This window comes from Psittacula echo (genome assembly GCF_963264785.1).
Source record: "Psittacula echo genome assembly, chromosome: 2".
NCBI classification, from domain to species: domain Eukaryota; kingdom Metazoa; phylum Chordata; class Aves; order Psittaciformes; family Psittacidae; genus Psittacula; species Psittacula echo.
The window spans coordinates 112,591,684-112,615,457 of NC_137737.1; the positions used below are offsets into that span (position 1 = coordinate 112,591,684).

The following is a 23,774-nucleotide window of genomic DNA, read 5'->3' on the forward strand; positions in this document are numbered from 1 at the left end:
GTGAAGAAGTCTTCAAGATAACTACATCAACTGAAACAACTAGCGTAGCAAGCCAAGCTAATTAAAACACAGTGAATTAGAATATAGCTACATGAGTAAAAGACACTCAGAAAAAAAACACAGAGCTGCCCACTAATACAGCTAAAAGAGCACCAGAGTCTTGCTACTTAATTGCACAGGCTACTGGCAAGCAGGTTTTAGCTACAACAGATGACTCCCCTTCAGCATCCAAGTCCTATGCAGAATATTCTAAATCAGCCTTTATTCATTATGATGAGCTACTAAGAATTACTTCAGAATCTACCGTTAGTGTTAAACAATATTTGTTTAAAAAAGATTTGAGGGAAATCTTGTTAAAAATTCTGAACGGTATTGGAATTTTGAGAGTACGAGCTTGCCATTCTAAGCCATTTGATTAAATTTAACCATAGGAAACTCTTCCAAGACCTAATGAAGCAGCAATTACATCTGAAGAGGGAGCCAAGCCAAGAATTCTACCATTCCAATAGCTCTCCTTTGAACATCATGCTACAATATCTAATCTGTTCAGTTTTGAGTTTACAGATACAATAAATCTCCAAGCATTTGGATTTGTATAAAATAAACCATATAGACCAATATGGTACTTATATATATATTTAATATAAGGAACCTATTGTTTTTTTTAAACATTGAGATACTTTTGAGATTTTGAGTATTTCCAAAAAAGCCCTGCACATGAAATAGAATCCAGATGAATTTAAATATTATGTGAGTATTTTCTGGGTCTGGCTGAAAAGCAGATGCTGCCTCCGTGCTCACTCCCCATCTTTCACAGTACTTGAATATGAATTTTGACAAACAGATACAGAATTGGCCACAAAAAAAGTGAAATAAGGATAGAGTGAATGTTAACATTAAAAAAAAATGCTGGACTTTATCCCGATTTCAGTTGCTTTGTCATGAGCATTCGCTCACACTTCATCATAATCACCTACTTGGTAGCTCACTGTGTTGGTGTAAGCGGGATAAGAATCAGTCCCACTACTTTCCCTTTTGATTAAAAGGAGGAACTGTTAAAATGGGATAATGGCTACATTTGTCATGCCCTCAGCAAATGCAGATTGTTTGGTCTTTTCACTAACATTATTATGCTGCATAAAGATGACCCTTTTTCTGATTTAAGATGTAGCTAGAGCAATCCAAGCACAGCCAAATCGATGAAGGCAATCTTGCTCTATTTCCAGTTTTCCAACATTTCTGTATTACATGTTACAGAACATTTTAGCATAATATCTCAGAGGTCTTGAGATACAGAAGACAGAGAAATAGTGTTGAAAAGCAATTCTTCACATTCAGCTTTCACCACATCAAGTGCAAATGGTGAACTTAAACATGAGAATGCAATTTGCTCCTTCAAAAGTCTACATCCTTATCTCCTTATCTTGTGTAAGGAACACACATTCATTTCCAGTGCCTCAAGGTAAAGACTAAGGCATCTGTCACAAGAACAGTGAGCATCTGAAGGATTTGGAAGCAATCTTTTCATAATGTTCCTTTGGAAGAGAAGCGGGGTACTCAAAATTCATAGAGATGATTAGGTTTACATCCACACAGCAGACATGGTACCATATTATTTCCCATCAACAGTATTCTCACCTGCTGAGAATCTCTCCTTGGCTCAAGACAGCCATTTATTATAAGGCATTAGCACTCTACTTCACAAACCAAAGTTATCCCCCATCAGTGAACTGGGCAAACCTGTAATACGCACACTCAGCTCAGGAGGACTGTGTTTACCTACCTTTCGAGCCCTTCATTTTGGTGATTTAATACGCAAGCAATTACTTCAGCAGATTTGTTCTATATTATCAAGTTAGGCATTTCCGGATAAATGTGTGGGTGTTTTAAGAGACTCACAGGGCTCCCCAGAGTTCTGCAGTATCAGTGGAGTATGCACTGACAGCAGGGACTCTTTACAACAAGAAAAGCTGATCGGCTGCAAGCTTTCCTGTTGATGAATCCAACTTTTCACCAGGTCTAAACTAAGCCTGTGGCTTTTGTGCGTTTGTTTTTTTTTTTCCTTCTTAGGCTTCTTTGAGGCCTGCAGAAAGTTATGAAATAGATTTTTCTAGTCCTCCCAAGAGCAAGGCCAGGTTCACATCTTGACCTCAGAAACAAAGCAGTCCTCAAAACTCAGTCTTCTCTGCCCAACATAAAGCAAACTACAACATGCAACATAAGGCAATATTAAGAGTGAGAAATGATAAGCAATGTATCAGTATTGAGAAGAAATAATAAAACCCAGCCATAATTAAAATTCCAGCAACAACAGCACTGAACAACACAATTTGGGCTCTGTTATAGTCTTCATTACCAAGGGTAGAAGCACAATATTCATCTGTAAAGTGTGCTTAGTTGGAAGGAAGATTTCAATTTCAAGTCAACAAAATTCTTTATTGAAAGGCATTATATATCTGTAGATCTTTTGGTCATATTATTCTGTAACTATTCTGGTATATAGTTGGGTAGTGTAATGTACAGCTACATACAGACTCTCCCAACAAGACATACTAATGAAAATACAAAATAGCCTTTACAGGACTGAATCTCCTCTCAACAACATTAATGTAAATCAGCTCAGTCAACTGGGGGACATTGATGTGAAACTCAAAGAGGAAAGAACTGGGCTCTGGTGCTTTTAACAAGCTGCCCAAATATGTTTTAGAAATGTGAAGGCTGATAAACTGTGGGTTCAGGAGCTTGGAAGACAACAAAGTTGTAAAAATGATAAATCCTGGTTTTCATGGTGAAATAGCAAAATATGGCCTCAGAATACATAAATACTGAAGTGGACGTCACTACCAAAAGCATCAACAGTTTAATACAAGTAAGAAACCAGATTCTTATCAAAGACCTCAGGATTGGAACGGCTAGTTCCCATTAGCATGAGTGACAGTGGTGTTTGTGCAAATCCCATGTATGCTGATGGAATATGGACCCTGAAATCTCTGTGACCTTGATGCGCAATATTTATATCTACACCTTTAGCCTCTTGCACATAATGAGATGCAATCTTTCAGCTTTATGCACTTCACCAGGCATTCAATTAGAAAAAGCAAATTTGGGGGCTGGGGGGGGGGGGTAAAGAATGCTAGGCTATCTAGACAGAAGGTAGTGAATCAAAAATTGCAAAACTTCAGCTTTCAAAAATAGCCTAAGTGACCTCTTACAATACTCTGACCACTCCATCACAAGCAGGAGGCAACCCCTGTGAAGAGCGAATTCTGGCAAAGTTCTCTCTTCACAGATGATGCACAGCTTAGGCTATAATGAGTTTTTGGGTTACAAATGCTGAACACATTAATATTCCTTGATGATAATTATCACAGTATAAGCACCTTTCCCAATGTGAGTAGCATAAAGCAACTGAAGCAGCATTTTTACTACATTTGAAACAAGCTGGAAAATGGGATTTTCTACTCTCGTAACCTGAGGTCAACATACATCAAGCTATGCATATTAAGTATGTCTACCCTATATAACTATATAGACCTTCCAATATACTCACACACATGCAGGCAATTAACACCCTAATTTTTTGAATACTTAAACAAATGCACCATACATATGAACATGATTTTCTAAGCAAAACATATCCAACATTTTAAATAGGACCCAAATAATTTGTAAAAAGGCTACATTGCTATTTCTTTGAAAGTGAGCTATTTTTGTACAGTGTTAAAAAAAAAAATTAGGCAGCTATTAGCTAATAAACCATTGATACAAATTGAAAATTTTAAAAAAACACAGATATTGACCCAAAATGAAAATAAAATTTGCAGAAAAATACTGCCTTCCACCTTCATGCCTTAAACTAACCACTACGTGCAACACTAAGTGTGGCATATACCCCTATGTGATCCTTTCCACATCAACAGCAATCCTTTTTTGTTTTATGAACACCAGAATATATAGTTCTTCAGTGGGCCCAAATTCTTGCACACAGCTCACAGACTAAGCAATAAGTAGGAGGACTGGAGACATCCCCAGGAAACAGAGGAGTGGGAGCCCCAGTCCAGGCAGCTGAGCACCTGCAAAGCTGTTGCTTACCTGTCTCTGCAGTCTGGAGACTGCAGCACTGCTGTGCTGCCTCTGCATGGGGCAGGAATGCACTCATCTAGGCAGCAGAGGCAAAACCACTGATATAATAGCCAGACAGGCTCACCCAACCTTTGTAGCCTAGTCTTAAACATGAACAGGGGCAAAAAGGGCTGTGCAGCATGCATAGCACCTAAAATCTGTGAGTTACCCCAAGAAACAGCACATACAGAGCCCAAATTCCTTCTGAAGATAACACGAGATATGCTTCCTTAAATGGTATAAATGGGCTTGGCTGTATTTTAAGTGCAAGCCATTTAATTATTTTACAAGTACTTACTGAGGATTAATTAGCATACAACAAGGATCTGAAACATGCAGACGTTTGTCAAAGAAGACAAGGTTTCTAATGTTTTATTATTGTTTGATTAACAACATCATGCAGCAACTATGTTATTAAATCTCTGTTTTGCAGACTACAGAACCTAAAAGTGTTACCTAGTGATGAACTGTTACCCTCAAAAGAGGGCAACACCTGGATCTTTGCTTTTCTCTCACCCCCAACTCAGAAAATACTCATTGTTACAAACGATGTTACGATAAGGAGCCTTTGAAATATCACACTGTGTGTTGCAGGGTTTTTATTAAATGCTATAATGCTGGTTTAATATTCCGTGCAAATAAAGTCACTGCAGCTTTCTTCTGACAAAATGAGAGTCAGTTTGAACTCTTAATTTGAAAAATGGGAATCAATTCTTGTGTTCTGCGGGTGTGAAATATGCTGAATGTATTTATGCCATGTTGTCCTGCATTTCCTTTAAGAAATATGCCATGCTATAACCATTGCAAGAGCTAAAGCACAATTTTTACTTATGTGCTGCAAAATGTCTCAAAATCCCACTTGGATATATGGCAAGGTTTTGAGGGAACCTTTGCTAAATATTTAACTGCACTATTGGCTTATTAAATACTGTAATGTAAAAGCCATGAAAGGATGATATAAAGCACATGACATTTTTTTTCACTTCACATTGGTGCTCACTTTGAACACTGTACAAGCCCATTCATCAGAAGAACTGATGCATTCTAAGAAGTATTCCTTCTTATCAGACAAATGTAGCAATGGCATCTTGATATTATATAAATGATTAAATCCCTCCTTGGGTAACTGTGTAAGACTGGTTCCTCTGCAGTTAGAACGCCCTCTCCATCCTCCCACTAAAATATCTGAAAAGATCATGACTGAAAATTAGAAGTGATATAGTGAAATCAGGATGGCATAAGATATATTGCTTATATGAAAGGCAAACCTAGGGGAAAAAGGAGTTGGGTACAGAACATGCAGCTTTGGTTTATCATACAGAGAAACTGCATGGCTGACCATTTTACAGGTAGAAAATTGAATCCATTTCTCTGGACATCACAATGCATTTGACAGCTACATAATACAGTGACAGTCACGTTAAAAACGCAGAAGTAAGACTGAAAATATTCTATGAAAATAAAGACTTCCACTGAAACAAAATCAAAGTAACTTGGCTCACAACAACAGATGTGTTTCAGTAGGAGACACTAAAAACAAATTTAAATCCACTATGAAATATATTAATATAAACTAACAAAAAAAAATATCTTGGCATGGAATTGCCTGCAGAGTGTGCATTTATTCTGTAAACACTGTAACAATGATTATCTGTCCTTCCAGCTCTCAGTGGAGACTCCTGCTTTTGAAAATGTCTTGTGGTGACTTACTAAATTCAGGCTATTTCAATTAGTATTACTGCACATTAAAAATTAATTGTATTAAAGAGTGGATTAAGGTTTAAATTTCAATTCTGCAGTGTGTGCGCTAGAAATGACAGCTAAAAATCAATGCTCTCTGGCCCATAATCGGAAGTTTGTACGACCAAATAGTGTGGAACTGGCGTCAGTTTTAAAAGAATTGATAGTTCAATTCAAGGTATGTCAGCTCTAATTCCTGACTTAAATGGGAATGCTACATGGCCACAGTATTAAGCTAAAGAAGAAACTGGAAAAAAAAAAAAAGCTGCCTTGCAATGAAAAAATTGTGTCATCTTCACAAAGATGGAAAAAATCCAAATTACAGCTCAAAATTCATGTTTGGTATCACTGAGGGAAAAAAGATGTTTTAATGGGATGATGACTTCATTATGGAAGCCTATTTTTTTTTTCCTGCATTTAGAACATGTTGTTAAAATACCACCCGGAATTGCAATTTAGGTCCCAATCTTACAAACACTTGAGAACACATATAGCCTTATTCCTGCATAAAAGGAAGATTGTGGCATCTATTCATCTGAATAAAATCAGATGCATATTTGTACGTTTTCAGGATCAGGCATTTTCATTACAATTTCATTACAATTCCTGATGTAAGGTGCATGCAAGCCCATTTCAAACTTACTGTGTGTGACAGACCCAGATGCAGGTACACAACTGAACTGAAGGACCCTGTGACACTCTTACTTTGGGACATTTCTTTTTGTGCAAACAATCCCAGCAAGGACAGCACCAAAGAACATGACCACGAGAGCTGCAAACCAGCACACCTGGGGGACCTGGTTCTGTGCAAGTCATGCAACAGAACTGCAATTCCTACTTCCACCCCATAGCAGAGCACCAGTGGGGATGTGAGTCCCAGAGGTGCACTGGGAGGGGTGACAGGAACGTTGCTATCAAACATACAAAATGTGTAGGGCGATCAAATGTTAGGCTACAGTGACAAGGGCATACGGGAGCAGGCAGTAACTCTTGGTGCCTCCAGTAAATATGTCAGGTATGGTCTCCTGAGCTGCCCTGTTGTTGTAGAACACAGGACAATTATTTGGCCCACACACATATGAAATCAATTACTATCTTCCACTTTATTGTCTAACAATCAGTTAAAACTTGCCTTCCTGGATGAAGACTGCTTCTTGTACAACTAAGGCAGAATACTGCACTTTAACCTAGCTGAAACTTGTATTTAGACATTCGCCCTGTAAGTCAGAAAGATTTTGTAAAAGAAAATGTCTTTATTAAAATATTTGTATCTTCACAACAGTATTTTTTATTACTTGGGTGAAACTGAATTCTGCTGAAGGTTCTTTGAGATCATGGCACTGGATGATAAACTAACACCACTGCTATAATTCTTCCTTTGAATGTGAACGCAGTGCCAAAAGGAAAGGAAACAGCTCAAACAAAATCATTTTTGCAGTCTTCTGTATTGTAAAATGCACGGGGAATAGCAGGAAGGGAAAAAGCATGCTCCACTTGTTATAAATTTAGTATTGTTCCTGTCTGAAAATGGTTAGCACCGTGCCTGTCACTTCTATCAGCCACAAACTAATTTTTTTAAGAGCAAATCATGAAGAACACTGCAAGTCTAGAGAAGAGACCAAGCTGGCATCACTAAAGTATTGCAAAGCCACCCAGGATGCCAGAGCCTGGAATTGAACTGTCATTGGTGTGTACCTAAGAGACAAGTTGATGTCCAAAATGTTTTTAAAGATCCCCTGTGCTGCATGGATGTCCAACAGCAAGTTTGGCATCAAGAGAGTAAAAAAGATGGGTTGTAATAATAACAATAAAAAAATAATCTGGTGCGAATAGACCCCAAGGTGTAGTAGTCATCCCCATGCAACAATCACCCTTCACTGCAATTTAGTGATGTTACTTCATTACAATACAGCATACAAAAGGGGCAATATTAAGGCATCCTATTTAAAGCTACAGGATCTGTGGTGCCAACTATAGCTGGTACTGAAACAGGACTATAGATTAAAAAATAAAGCAATTTCAGCAGAGAATACTGAAATATGAGCACTCTCTTGAAGGCGCACATGTGTGTCATTTCTACAAGCCTTAGCCGAACGCCACAAGTGACTGTAGCTAAAGACTGCCAATATATTTTATAGCGTGAACCCACAAATTCATTCCAAAGCACAGCAATAATTGGTTGGGAAGTAACGATAGCCAAGGAAGACAAAGAAATGTAACTGGTTTAGGCAAGGGAGAAAATAAATATTTTTGTGAGATAGCAGAATATATAGAAATTGAGAAAGAGATATGCACAGGGTACATGACCCACAGAGTAGACGGACCTTAAAGTAAGTTTCAGAACTGCAGTGACTAAGGACAGTTCTCAAGAGCAATAAGATATTGTCTTATGGAAGCCATCACAATTTCTGTTAACTCTCTGTTAACTGGTTCTGACTGAGGAAGAAATGAAGGGCAATTTTTGTTATGTGTAGAAAGTGATGTCAAGAATAGAAATCAGCGGGACCACATCTGTGAAAAGTGATGATATGGTAAAAGGGAGGAACAACATTTTTTTTAACTGACCTCTGAAATAGATAGGGAACATGAACCAAATTTGGGAGCTCTAGGGCAAGCAGCAGAATTCCCTATTATCCTAGAGATAATAAAAACCACAAAGAATTTAATAGTTTCCAATTTACTGCATTACAGTATTTTCCTTCTTAACGTACATTAACAAATTTGTCTTGGAAAATCTCTGCGGGTAAGTACTGACTCCTTTTCCCATTCCAATGATTTGTTCTAGGCTAGTGAAGAAGTCATTGGGAATGCTGGAACCACCACAAACTTGCACCCACTCTGACTCCTGTTTCAACATTTTGAAACTGAAATTGTCTTTGTAGCCTGTTAAGCAAAGACTAGAAAACAAGACATACTTTGAGAAAAGGAGTTCCCTTGCCAAACAAGAAAGGAGAACACCATAAAGCAAAGAGAGAAAGAGAGAGGGAGACTCTGCAATGCCATGAAGAAGTTAAACACATTTCGTGGGAGATAAATGGCCTAGGAGAAATCAGAGTCAAAGAGCTTTCCAAATATGCTTTTTAAGGAGATGGATGGGAGGATACATATAAGAAAAATGGGAAGCTAAAGTGTGTTGAGAGTGTTTCTCTTGTCAGAGAACAACCTCTACTGAAGCTTTAGGTTAAAGGAGACAAAGAAAATCACCAGCCCACAAAAAGGCTGGCCTGGAGGACCCATCATAAGGGTTGAAAGAGATGCACATGCAGCACAAAAGCGGCAGATGGTGTAAAATACGATAACCTAGGTGACATATCATAGAAATTAGAGTCCTATTTTCTGTCACCTAATTTATTCCCATGCACCACCATGAAGGATTTTTCCTCGTGGTACAATTCCAGTCTACCGCTAGGCATACTCCATCACTGGTGCAAATGCAGCGGCAGGTAAAAGTAGAAAGCTTTTCCATTATTAAGAAGTATCCTTCAGATTAAGTTTTCTAGACTAGCTCTCTGCCCAAGCCTATTTATTTTGTTTTTCACCTACTTAATTTTATTTTCAATTTGTTTTTATTTTAGTCTTCTTTTCTTAAGCTCAGCTATATTTTTAATCAAAAATGGTTAAAAATACCATCCCTGTTAAGTCTGACTTGAAGAATAACAGCACACAAGAAGTAATGTGGGTTAAAAGTTCAAATTTGGCAAGGAAATGTCACTCAGCTGAAGAGAAGAGTATTTAACTGTGCTGGTGAAAATCGGGTTTGATTTGATCATGTTATGACAGTTTGCAAATCACACTTTGCACTAAGTGATATTTGAGTTAGGTTTTTTAACCAAACTTTGAAGCAAATGGAAGGCTGTGTTGCCTCTGAATGCCTAATTGAACGAGGTAGTAAACATCAGCATCTCCCAAGTTGTTCAATGAATTACACAGTGCTCTGTAGAAGTCTCATCTGGGGAACTTGGGGGTGGTGGGATTTCTTTGCACATTTATCTAATGGCTTGGCACTCACATAGGTGTGCAATGAAAAGCAACGAAGCCAGAAGCACAGTGGATTCATTGTGAAGGTTGCCTTTGAGAGGACTGGAAGAAAGAGTGCCTAGCCAAACAGCTAGATATTAAGAATATACTGCTGAGGTCCTGAACTACAACACTCCAATAAAGTGCTGTGTGAAAGAAAATTCAAGTTGTATGGCTAGGCACTGGAAAAAGAAATTCAAAACAGGATGTTACAGGCATATCCTTAACTCTGTTTGCTGTACACGTGTTTTAGGATTGCTTTTGATTATACAAATATACTATTCCTTGTATCATTCACTCTTATCCAAACATGAGACTCATACCTTTCAGCATAAACACAGTGAATGAGGCAGTGTTTTGAAATAAGCTTTGTCCAACACACTATGAATACCATATTCTGTAAAGTCTCTTGGATAAGTACCACACACATAGGATTATATTCATGTAATAAAAATAATGTGTAATGTGGCTTTGCACCTTTGAGCAGGTCTCCTTCACTCTGCCCACTGCTCCATTTCCTCTGGGGCTTTTCCTAATGCCCTGAATTGCACAATGTATTCAAACAGCAGCTTAGTTAAGAAAAAAAAAATATGCCAAAAAGAATGTTTCTTCTTCTTTTCTCCCTATACATTGAATTTACCTATATAATTATGCTAGTTTAAGGCCACATGACAGAATTACTCAGTTCTGCCCCCACTAATATGTTGGTGCCATGATTCTACTTGCATGTTTCACTGAGGACATATAATAATTTTCACAGGCAAGAATCCTGACATTAAGCTTAAAGGGCTTGATATTTTTGTGCACAGAAAATTTTAATTTGGCAATATTTACATTTCACATTTATCAATTAGATTTTTATCTTTTTTTTTTTATTTATTTCACAGGCATTTTTATCTGGTTTTCTGGTCCCTAAAGAAGCTGTCTTGCAAGCTGAAGAACATGATAGCTAGGCTGTTCAGCTTATATACCTGTGAGTATAAGAGGGTGTATTCAATCACAAAACAGCTTGTATTTTAAACAGGTATAACAATTTTACTTTATTATTGGTTTTCCACTGGCTCCACTTAAAAAAAAGTAACTCTGCATGTGAGAAAGGGTGTGCAGGAGTATCTTCTGATCATACCTGGTCTATGAGGCATGCAAAAGTGAGAATTTTTACCTGCGTACAATTCTAAGCTTCCATAAAGGCTGAATTGAAAGCACTGCTTACTGAAAGGGCAGTGGTAGCTCGACCACTGTGCTGAGGAGACAGAAGGAGTTACTTTCCTCAGTAAGGATCATTGAGTGTGTCACTGGTTAATTCCTGTTCTATGCTCATTAGCATTACTCTCAAGTTTCTGGTTATTATATCCGAAATATTAAGACATAATAAGTACGAAGGTGCAGATAATTGGATATTAACCAGAACATACTTGACTGGGCAGGAGGTAGGGCCTTGCTTAAACTAATCCTGAAATGTATTAATCACCAATTAATGAATGGGTTTCAAATTCATTTTCTATTATAGAACACCTCTGAGTATCTAAGCTTTTTCTAATAAAATGAGTTGGAATAACAGAATAAGAAACACTCCAATTTGAGGCTGGTTTGAATTAATTCCCTATAGCTTGTTGTTACGTTCATTGAAAACAATAATCCTGATATGAGTGACTTTAAATATATATGTATATGTAATATATCTATAATAGCACTTACAGGCTCTATTTGCAGGTACAAATGGTCATACAGAGGCTAAATTCAGAACAGAGTTCGTTCACCAGAGAACTGCTATAGCAGTATCTATTTAAGAGCAAACATAGCTCTGTAATACAAGTGGCGTAAGACTTGCATCAATTTCAGGTGGATGTTGCCTATTAATGGTTTTCACTGTGAAGACAGGTATAGGTGTATGCCAGCTTCTGTAAATAAAAACAAAATTCAAACACCTCCTCTCTCCAGCCTGGGCAAAAATGTGGTCCACACCGGTTCACTCTAGTGACCTGGGCTTTTAAAGTGCAGAAGAAGTATGGTGGGAGGTTAAATATACCGAGATTACGAAATCCAGTTAGGAAGTCTGACGGGATGCAAGGAGGGTGAGGGAGGGTGTTGTTAAGCTCAGAAGCCCCAGCTTTGAACACCTTGGCTGATTTTGCATTAAGCTTGCATGCTTAACCAGTGGTACCAACTAGCTTGACATAATTGTACTTTTCTCAGCTAAGAAGCTAACCGGCTGTGTGTAGCTTATCTCTAAGTGCTGGAAGTTTTTGTTAACTGAGCATATTTAAAATCCAAATAGAAGTGCAAAAACCAGAAACAAAGTCTCAGGTTTTTCCATTTATTTATTTATTTACTTACTTAAATTTAATATTCTTACATGTCCAGGATAATTTTTAAATGATACTTTAGCAATTTCATTACTTGAAATGGGTGCTCATTACTGCACCAGAAAAAAACCCCACTAAAGATCCTTATTGTTACTAGTGAAGAAAATTATAACAGACATGGTTGAAGTACTATTATTCCCCTTTCTCTCTTCTTGCTGTCCTCAGTGTTATTTACATTGATGTGAATTGCAAGTAAACCAATATTATCCATCTCTCTGTTTTTTCCTTAATTTGTTGACTTTAATTTTAGTATGTCTTAAATAAGCGCTCACTGAAGATGAAGTAAGATATGCAAGCAAGTAGTCCTTTTATCAACAATTTTGCCACAGAAATACACAAACATTTCAATGGCTCTTCATTAGCAAACAAATCAACAAGTGATATTTTAATGCATGACTTTATTCCATCTCTGTGGGGACCGTAGTTGAGAGTGTGATGTACAGTACAGAGAAAGGAATCATCAGCCACAATGTCCCAGGGCTCTATCCATTGAGGACTTCTCAGCCTCTGCTTAAAGAGTGCATTTAATTGACTGATAGACAGTAGCTTCTTTGTTCACAGAAGACAGCGAAGTAATGGCAGCTTGAAAATCGTACCATCTACAGGATCTCCTGAGACTAGTAACAGGGGGATATGTGTCAGGAATAAATAAATAATCTAATTATTAAGCCACTTCCTGTCAAGTTAACTCCAATTTGTTGGCTTTTGAAGGCAACAAAACGAGGCATTTTTCCTCATTATGCTTCTCTTTTTATACCACTGGTAATCACAGGCGGATTAAAGGGTGCCTGATTGGTTTTTTTGTCAAGGAACTGAGAAGCAGCCAACAGTACAGAAAAACAGAGTTGGGGTTAGAAGAAATTTCATGCTTGTCTCCTTTCCAGCTCCCTAACAGCCCACATTGCTGCCCCATACAGTGCTGCCAGCTGTACAGCAAATGTGTACCCCTCCAACGGCGGCCTACCAGGCCACAGGCTCCATCCTGAGAGCTGTGAGATACCTTGCAATCTTGGCAGGTAGCTACTGCTGTCATAGGCATAATTCTAAAGGTGACCTACGAAACCCCGTCAGCTCACCAAATGCAACAATATGAGCAGCTGAAGTTCGACACCCACTCTCCATATTGGCTTCTTTTGTTTCGCTTCCTGCACATACATAGCAGGGAGAAACCTCGGGACGCACTCTGTCAAAGAACCGGAGGCTTCTCTGCTTGGAACAGGGATGATTTAGAAAAGCAATGATGAGGCTACCCTCTGTGCTGACAGCTAAACACAGCCGAAGGAATGTGCTAAGGCTCCTGATAAAGCCTGCAATACAAATGGTCAGCAACAAAGAACAAAAGGGAAGGCTGACACTGTGCCATTAATTCAGCCCGTGGTGCCTAAGTATTAACATGCACGGTATATCACTGCAGTGGCTCTGAGGAGAATGTTACAGCAGGTAAAGGGAGAGGAACAACTTTCGTACTGCCTGACATTACCTTTCGAGAGCATCCCCTTCATCAAGTGCTGTTCACACCACAGGCTTTTCTGCAGGAAAAAATCTAAAGCTTCCATGTGCTTTGCTTCATTTCATTACAAATCAACTCCAGCCTGAATTGTGGACATTTTTCAAATGCTTCTTTTAGTAATACTATCATTACCATTATTGCTACTAACAGTACTATTCAATAATATGGCAATTTAATTCTATTTTACCAGAATTTCTTAAATCCAAGGTGCCTTGCCTTCCTCCCAAAAAGGGTTCGTATATGTCTGCATACTATGTCCTGACTGAATCATTTGTGATTTTAAAAGCCCAGACTGAAAGCTGTCTCAAAAAGCAAGCAGTCGTCCCTGCTTCAACCCCCTGAAATGCAGCCCCAGCTCCATGCAGGGCAACTTCAGTGGGTGACAGCAGGCACCCTGGGGCACGGGGGATAGCAAGGTACCTGTAACCCAAATGAAGCCCAGTGCATGGTGCTGCTCCAGCACGTTTACAGCTGCCTTTGCCGTTTCCAAATACATCTTGAATTTTTGGTTAAATTGCGCAGATAATTAAAGCCTCTTCATATTTACAGTCTGCTTCATTGGTACCATGAATTCTGTTTTCAGTTACTGTCTGCAAATTCCCTCTCTGCCCGATTTCATACTAAGCAATAACACTTCATTTTACATAAGTTTTATCTGATGTCCCCATACAGAGCTGCCAGCTGTACAGCAAATGTGCAGCTCTCAAACTGAGGCCTACTAGGCCACAGGCTCCATCCTGAGATCTGTAAGGCACCTTGCTGTCATTGGCAAGCGTTCCCAGCTATCGCTGCTACCATCGCTCCACACTACACACAACTTAAAATCATCTGATTATTAGAATTTGTGGTCCACACTCCATTTTATCCTTTATTTAATCTATCCCCAGATCACACATTTGTTTAAATGTTTTGGCTGGTTTACAAATCATGCAGCCATCTGCACAGTAGGTGTGACACCATTTTTTAGACAAAAGTTACATTACAAAACAACAAAGATAAAGTCATTTGAAATGCTTTGGTGTTTGTTATTCTGCCTGCTTTGCTTGGACCAACTCTAAGAAATAAATAGAATTATCTGTGTAAATCGATGAACATCTATGAAAAACAACACCCAGCAGAACACAGAGCTTGCTCCATTACCTACGTTAATATCATGACAGCTGAGGAGAGATGACCTGGCCCACTTCTCATCTCTCCTGTACAGATGGCTATTAAAGAGAAAGTATCCCTTTTGTATGGTCCATGCAGAAACCCTTTATGGGCTTTTCAAATACGCCAGCATTGCCCACAGGAGAGTAGCTTCCTGTTAGTATTAAACAGCCCAGATTTCGCCTATTTTGTAACCCAGCTCCTCACAAAATAAACCTACATTTTCTCAGATTTAACTCCAAATGCTGGTTTTCCTGGGTATCTCAATTACATCTTCTCCTTTTGCAAAGTAACCAAGTATCCTCTAACTTTTAGACAACTTCTTGACAGCTCTGACTGTAAATAGGAGATTCCCAAGTATCCAGAAGATTTCCCAGTGCTAAGAGGGTATGATCTGTACTCCAATATAGATCAACAGTTTCCATTCCTTACTACTCAGGAATCAGCAAAAGATGACCAACTAAAGGAAGTCTCCACTTCCTCCCTCCTCTAGTGCAGAGATGCATATCTTTGAATTCTTTTTTATCAAAACCCCCTGTAAGAGGGATCACAATGTCAGTTTTAGTATAGAGCTAATTAAACTGACATGCTGAAAACTTATTACTTGAGGTCAACATAGTGCAACAAGTCTTAGTTGCCCAGCACAGTTTTCCATGTAAGTGAAAGGAAAATCGTGGGGTTTAATGACCTGATCTCAGGCAGCAGACAAGTAACAGAATCTATGACTGCCACATGCTATTGCAACCAGACTACAATTTTCTTGGGCTCCAGAAAGCTGACTGAGATTTTCCTTTGTCCTGACATCAGTGTTGTGTTCCATACGTACCGTATTGTGCACTTCACAAATGTGAGGCAAATAAGATGATTTATTTTTATAGGTTTATTATGCATGCAGTTAACACATGCATAATGCAAACATGCATATCTACACAACAGATAAGCATATATACATATTATTTACTTATATCACTGTCACTAAAAATATCAAAAATCGTGAGTTGCAACAAGACATGTCTTTATGTCTTCTAATGGTTACATACTACTTCTTATTGTAAAACACAGCTGTAAAATTTCTTTGCAGGGAAACTGAAATGTTAAATTGCACTTTCTATATACTCTTCTTTTTAAAATACAATTGTTCCAGCATAGATTTGTTTACTCGGAATTTAATGAAGTATTTGCTGGTGTAAACTAGAATTCTTCTTGTCGACTTTAGGGTTGCTTCATCCTGTTTTCCCATTAGCTTCCTAACTTCAGTGCTTGGCATCTTTTTTTTTTCCCCTTCATTTCCTCCTCCTGCTCACACCTGCTACCTCACTCGATTCTACACAACATCCTCCCCTCAAAAACATGCTGTCCCCCTCACTACAACAGACTTTACAAAAAGTGATTTATACAGGATACTGGAAAGGTTAAAGAAAGAAAAGTCTGTTTACTTATCAGAAATAACCTATTTAGAAATTGTCAAAAGTCGGGTTGCAAAAAGATGCTGAATCCTGACCATGACACTCTTCCCCTTTGCTCTTTGACTCTTCAGAGAGGTAGTGGTTCTTGCTACAACACTGGGGCTTGCTTTTTTCATCACCAGAAGTAGCAGCAAACTACAAAGATTGTGGCTGTTCCCCCTTTTATCATTCTCTTTGTCAGCCTGATCAGTCCTCAATGGTAAATGTGCTGCTCTGTTGTGCACAGCCAGCGGCTCGCAATTTGCTCACTATGTTTCATGAGACAGTTGTTTGTGGCTGTTTGGAACACATTTACCTCTTTGGGGATTTATGCGCTAGTTGCAATGCCAACCTCCATAGTGATAGAGATTTCTTTCTACTAAAATAGATAATTAGAAGCTGGTAATTATTGGTCAAGAATTATCAGAGTGAAAAAAATTAAGCTCTTCATAAATAGTTCTTGGCAATGTCATCTCTTTACATTATCTCATGCCTAACAGCACTTTATTCAGAGCACTTACAAATTTACACTACTGCTGTTGAGCCTCATAATTTTATATGGAGTAATTCCTTTTCCCAGTTAAACATGTCTACGCTCTTCCAGTTCTGAGCCACTCTCCATGTACATATGTGCAAAATCCTAGGCAACTGTTACGGCAACAGTTTAGTCTATTTACACGGAACTGCATCAAATACTACAGATGTAAAAGAATCAGTGGAAGAGAAAACAATGTTTAGCTTGTCTGCTTAAAATAACAGGGAAAATAACAGGAGGAGCAGTGGAGTGCAACACAAACAATGGCAGACTCTCTTCCTTACCCTCTCAGGTCAAATGCCAACTGTAAACTATTTGATGAAAACAAAGGGATGCCAGAAAGCCTCCCTTTTCCATAGACACCATGCACCCAGAAATAATATTTTCTCAAAGAAAGCTGCTAAAAATGCTATTTATTCCACCTGGTGGAAAGATAAAAGAAAGAAGGTGGATGAAGAATTACCCTTTATGCCAGCACTTCCTAAACACGTGAAACACACCTGGATTTACATTTCCTTCTTTCCCACCCAAAAGCTGAGAAATTGTTTTACCAACAAATTTCAATATACATACACACCAACAAACATGCTTTCCAAACAAAAGTACATGCTTACATCTAGGTCTAAAATAATGCCTAAAAAGAGGGCCTATTTAAAAAGTCCACAGTTTGACTTGCTCTCTGTCCACTGGCATCGCTTAGCCTAACCTTGAATTAGTAGGTAGTTTAAGCAAACACAGGCATTGCTTGACAAGCACGGTGTCTAGAAATGTGCAGACAGATCTGGCAGTCAGAACTCTTGAACTTTCACTCACTTAACGCAAGCCAGGAATTCCAGTTCTTTGCCTCTTTGTCCTCATCTAGTCAATGGAAAAGGCTTATTGCCCTGTCCCTTTGCAAAGATGCTGGGAAGACTCAATTGAAGGCTGCAGAACAGTTTTAAAATATGAAATTCTAGAAGTAATGAACATGTAGTTACTGAGGAAAGTTATGCCTATGACATCTTTTTAATATATAACTTGTGTAATAATTAATGTAAATTACATTGTTGTCAAAGATACTTCAGGTTACACTTCACTGGGTCATCTGCAGATTTTATTTTCCATTAGGTGGCATAATCCCTCTTGTTGAATTGATTGAAATGTATAACAAAATCTGCAAAAACATTATATACCCTCCTAACAAAGAAGAGTAAGAGGCTTTTCAAATAGCCTCTAATCCTTCTTCCCCTGCTAAATGTCTAGTTGAGATTATATTTGATTAGACAAAAACACACACATACACACAACCTAAAAATATCTAGCCTCAGTGGAGCTATTTTAGCCAACAAAGTAATTCCAGTTGCCTTATTTAAAAGTCTAAGTTTCACACTGGGGTTTTATAAATGTATCTTTGCCTCAGTGACCTTCCATAATGCAACTTCTCTCTGTGGATGTTAGCAACATGAACTCAGTTTACATCCTAGGATCATGTTCAAAGGGCACAGTAATTAGATGGGACACCATAAACTTTTCTAGGCTCCCAAATGGCCAAAAAGATGGTGAGTACGAACTGTTTCCCTCAGCTGGCTGAGCATGCAACTCTACCAGTGGTTTGCACCCACTTCTAAGTGGAGTCTGGCAGATGACTTTCCACCTTCTTGTTTGTCCCATTGCCCAACTGACTCTCCTTTTCTCCTTTCACTGAATTATAATTATGGTATGGTGTCTTCAGGTAAGAAGACACCACATCCATCAATGCTAACATTTTACAGTGAGAGGAAATAACAGTTCCTGACACTGTGTGATGATGTCCGTAAAGGCATTTATTGCCCCTATATTTGATCTAGGGATTATCACACTGTTTGGCTTTTTTAACTCCTGCCTTCCCAGATTACCTGCCCTTTCCTTCACATTTAAAGTCCTTCTTTTTTTCTCTCTCTTTTCCCAAAGCTTTCTCACTTTCCCTTCTGCAGAGGAGAAAAGACACCTTGTTCTGCGATTTTTTACTAGGAAAGCAGGGCAAGAAGACATATTTTATCAGATACATGTAGAAAAGGGGGGACCAATGTGTTTAGGAAACCATTTTTTCTTTTTTGGTAAATGGGCTGTCAATCAACAAGTCGACATTCACTTAAGTGTTTCACCTAAAATATTTTTCAATTTACATATTGATATGCATCCAGATATCTATGGGTATATATATATGGGTTATGTATTATATATATTTACACAAATGGGTTTGCCTGTTTATTATATATGAATACTATGAGCCTACCTACAGACACACATAAGCTAAGACCAATTTTAAACAGCTTAATGCCACGCCTTGAACCTTTCTCTCAAGACAGAATATGGTCTTGGAAAAAGGCCTGTGAACAATGATATAAATTAAAGGGGAGGGGGAAGAGTGAAAGTGGAAAGATAGCTAAGGAAAAATCCAATTAGTGGTGAGAAGGCTAACAGAATCGGAGATCAGAAATTATTTTTCCCTGTGCTTTGACTGCGAGGTCACATTCAAAACTCTCCGGAACGTTGATATTCTTTTCACTCCACCCCAGTACAAAATCCCCCTGCATTTGCTTAATCGAGGCTACATCATTAGGAGCTGCACTGTTAAGTCTGGCAGTGCAGATAAGAATCTTCCACTGAACACAGATTACCACAAGCATGACCGGCAAATCTCCCTGTATGTTTTGCAAGCTCCTTCTTTATTTCAGTGGGAAGGTTTTACATTAAGCACATTTAAATCTGTGTCACTATGGTTATGTCATGAAGCAATACCATGCATGATTAGATACAACACAGACAAAACAATTAAATATTTCGAAAAAGATTCTCTTTCTTATTCCACCTCATCCAGCTTTTAGAAATTAAACATAGGCAGTTAATAGCTCAGTTTAAGAAAATCTCCATCTCTGCAGATCTGCAGGCAGAAGCCAGCTAACTGGATTAGTCCTGCTTTACTGGCTCTCTCCTCCTTTCTCTCCTCCCATTCTGACCCTCTAGTAATACTCGCCCAGAAAATAGAGAAAGAAAATAAAAGAGAGAAAATCTGAGCATTTTGTGAAAGAAGTGGGTTCCTATTCTGAAAACATGGGGCATTAGGGAAGTGCGTGGCACGCACACACACCACTCTGCTATTCCAGCATCATCCATTACCCACAGTGTCCATGTTCCCTCTCACCTCTCATATAGTGTCACGATATGTTGCATTTAAGAACATGTTGAACACCAGATTCAAACAGCAGAAATGGTGAGTTCTGTTGTTGGTAATAACCTACTTTTAAATTCCACGTTACTGACCCAGATTGAATGCTGTGAAGCAGTTCAAATTATCTCCTCCCCAAAGACATAAAATATCAAAACTAAAGCTTAATCCAACAGGCAAATCACTTTGCTTCTTTACAAAACCAGCTTGTCATTCACGTTTATTCAATTCTATGAAAAGCATATGAAATGTTTGTGCTCTCTATGTATTAAAACCTGTTAATAAAGTACCTAGACAAATGGGCTATTAAGTTTTGGCAGGTAAATTTATTTTACAGTGCAGTCAAATTACTAGTGCTTATGGAAGAAATCTGCATGTTACCTTCAAAGAAAAAAAACAACGAACATCAAAATATTTTTAAGTTAAAAAATGGAAAAACCCTGAAAATTCTCTTCTGTTGGATTTTTAATTACTGGCTTTTATACTGTACTCTTTGGTCTGTGCTTTGCATGCTTTTCTATCATTACAGCAAGAAAAATGTAGGGATTGGTGTGTGGATGGGAAGCTGCTAGGAGGAACAGGAACCAGCTGACCCTGGGGAGGTGCTTGGGCGGCAAATATAAGGAATTCTAACTGCGCAATAAATCGTTGATGACCCGCATTCCGTGAATGCTCTATGTCTCAGCCCTAGTTCGGAGGGAACTAGTGCTTCCGTCCCTCACCACACGAGTAGCAAGAAACTACAAAAAACAGTGTAAGGGAGGCAGGAGTAAAGAATCAACGGTATCCATCTCTGTCTTGAAAAGCGAAATTTGGAAAAGAGGCTAAAAAATACGAGACAACTCCAGCAATGTTATCTTATTAGCGGGCAAATGATGTGCTTGATAAATTTAATTGGCTGATAGAACTCTTAGTGCTATTACTGAGTGGTTACCAAATTGAAAACATTATGGGTAAACCATGGGGAATAAGCAAATAATAGGAAAATATGAATATCAAAGAAAAAGCAGGTTTTGCTTTATTCCAATTTACAACTGTAACAGCATTGTAAACATCAAGCCAGGCTTGGATTCAGGAATCCTAAAAGACTTTTTTAATACTTGTACCTAAAAGAGCAGATTCCATTACTGAATACTACAAATTCCTTGGGTTTTTTTTTTTTCAAATAAATGATAGCATTTAATTGTATACAGACACACAGATACACTCAGGATTTTTTCCATACTGCTCAAACACAACAAACAATACTATTTTATGGCCATTTGAATTATTTGTATTTCCTAATGACAAAAACTTGCCAGTTTTGATTTTGGTACCAAGGTGCTTGAGAAGTACACAGTAGTGTCATTACCATAATAACTTCTGAAATTAAAACCTGTCTAAAACTCTACGGAAAGCTAACATCCAGTTCATTACCATTCCTGTTAGTTTGTTTTCAATAATGCAAAAATGATTAGAAGTTTAATTTGCTAATCACCTGTGTTTTGACTGGCAGTAGATATATAATTCTCTGCAGAAGTCTAAACTAGCCCTTGCAGAAAATAAAGTATGTTAATGCTTTATCAAGTCTAATAATATGAATAAAAAAGTCAATCATGCCTAGGTTAATCATTGATGGATGCACAATTAATTTCTCCTTAACTCTGTTTAATTTTAGAGGCAATGATGATCATGAGTAAGACAAATGGCTATCTGTCTTTGAGAAGTTTTAGTGCTTCACTTACCGATCATGTGGTTTGCAACATGAACTTGGATATCCCATTCATTGTAGAAAACCATCTGACATTTGATGCACTGGTAGGTCTTCTTCTAAAGAAACAAAGGTAGATAAAATTTACTGAAACGTACAATTGGAACCATTTCATTATAACTCAGAATGCTGAGTTCAAAGTGGTCATTTAAAGCTCTCCAGCAGTGTTTTCATTAAGGCTTAATTATTAATATTAAAAAAATATCACGCTCTGTAGTTTTCTAGTACCTTTCATCTGAATTTCCTGAAACTCTGTAGAGATTGTATTTTTTCAGCTTTCTAACTCCATGGGCAGACCAGTTTTGCTAAAACACCAGCTTTATATTCGTGGAAGGCAAAATGCAATGAGGATGTGTGGGATGTGATTCAAACAATACGAACATCAATGTGAATCCTTCACTTTATACCAATGGATTAGGCCCACTGCAGAACTGGGGGAAGCAAGGAACAGAACACAGAAATCAGAAATCTGCTTCTCCTTCATTCTCAACTGGGCTGCAGAATCTCCTTTGCACCATGCATTTTTAAATGGTCCATCAGGTTGCCATCTGTCAAGGAGTCCTGCTTGTATGGACAAATGGTTACTGTACCTGGGCAGTTGCTTCGGTATCTATTGGCAGGTCTGCACCAAAAGTGGGAAAGCTGGCTGGAAACTAGGCAGAGGGCAATCCTTCTGGCCACACTACATTAGGCCTGACTTAACTTAAAGACCATGGTGTATACAGATCAAATTTCATTATAAACCAGGATACGCATTTCTCGGTGCAGAAGAGAAGTTTTTCATTTGTGTCTTGGTGTCTTTCAAAACAGATCGTCTGTTTGCTTTTCTACAAGGTACATCACTTGTCCAAGACATTTCAACATCCTAAGAATGTGATTGTATTTTCTCTTATCTTCTTCTTGACCTGAATTGGCCAGAGATTTGATATAGGAAAGCATTACTTTAAAAGTGAAAACTAAAGAGTATATTCAAAAGTAAGATTTTGTGTTTTCATCATAAAACTTAAAATCTGAAGTTATCCAAGCATCCAATGAGACAAGTCAAATTCATAAAATTATTCAACTGCATAATTGTAGTATCAAGGACTCAAGTCCTAAGGTAACAGTGCTGGAAAGCTCAACTGTTGTTTTGAAGATGCAACAAAAGCAAGGTAAGCCCTGAATTGCCACATCAAGGCAGTAACTCAAGAGACACGTATCTTTCTGTATAGCCACAGGCACCTTGCCTACATCAGCAAAAAGAAAAAAAAAACCAAGAAAAACATATATTTTTTAAAGAATGTAAAGTTAGAAAACGCTGGTACAGATGTAGTAAATTGCAGATTTCGCATATACTAGGTGGGGAAGAAGGAGGGTTCACCCGATAATGTGCATCAAAAATACAGCCTGTCTTGTACAAATTTAACTTCTAAGAGTGTTACACAGCTGGTATTATTGATTATATTAAAAAAAAAAAAAAAAAAGTTTATTTTACACTTGACTCTAAACATTATTAACAACTTGCTGGATTTGTTATCACCATCTAAATTTAGATGCCCTGTCCTAGACAGATAAACTGCCCATCCATTAAGTATCTTTCTAGTTCAAGCCTGTAGGAAGGAATATAAAGACTTTTTAAACATATGTCATTATATCTCCACAAGTTAACTGAAAAATTTGTGACTACTCAAAGTCAATTCTGAAATTAAATGTTCCTGTGGGCTCCTCTTTACAAATCTCCCATTGCTTCTCATGCACAGAGGCTATTTTAATTTTCTTGATGACAGTAACAAAAATGTGTTGCATCGCTTCTTGGTGGAAACAATAAGAAGCCTTTTTTGCCATTTTTCATTTAAATCAACTTTAGCTTTCTGAAATGTAATCAAGTTAAATCATTACAGACAAACAAAATCAATGGGCAACCAGAAAACAAATCTGCTTTGACTTAGTTTTACAGTTATGATTTGCAAAGCC

General features: G+C 38.0%; 1 protein-coding gene across 1 annotated transcript in view; it reads right to left on the reverse strand.

Moving 5' to 3' along the window:
• The window catches only part of ZNF521 (zinc finger protein 521), a gene marked incomplete at both ends in the record, with an annotated part of 206,555 nt that overhangs the window by 69,976 nt on the left and 112,805 nt on the right, over positions 1–23,774 (reverse strand). Inside the window, one exon of the mRNA XM_080609699.1 lies at positions 21,796–21,880. Coding sequence (XP_080465825.1) covers positions 21,796–21,880 — 85 coding nt within the window. The remainder of the gene's footprint in view (positions 1–21,795; positions 21,881–23,774) is intronic.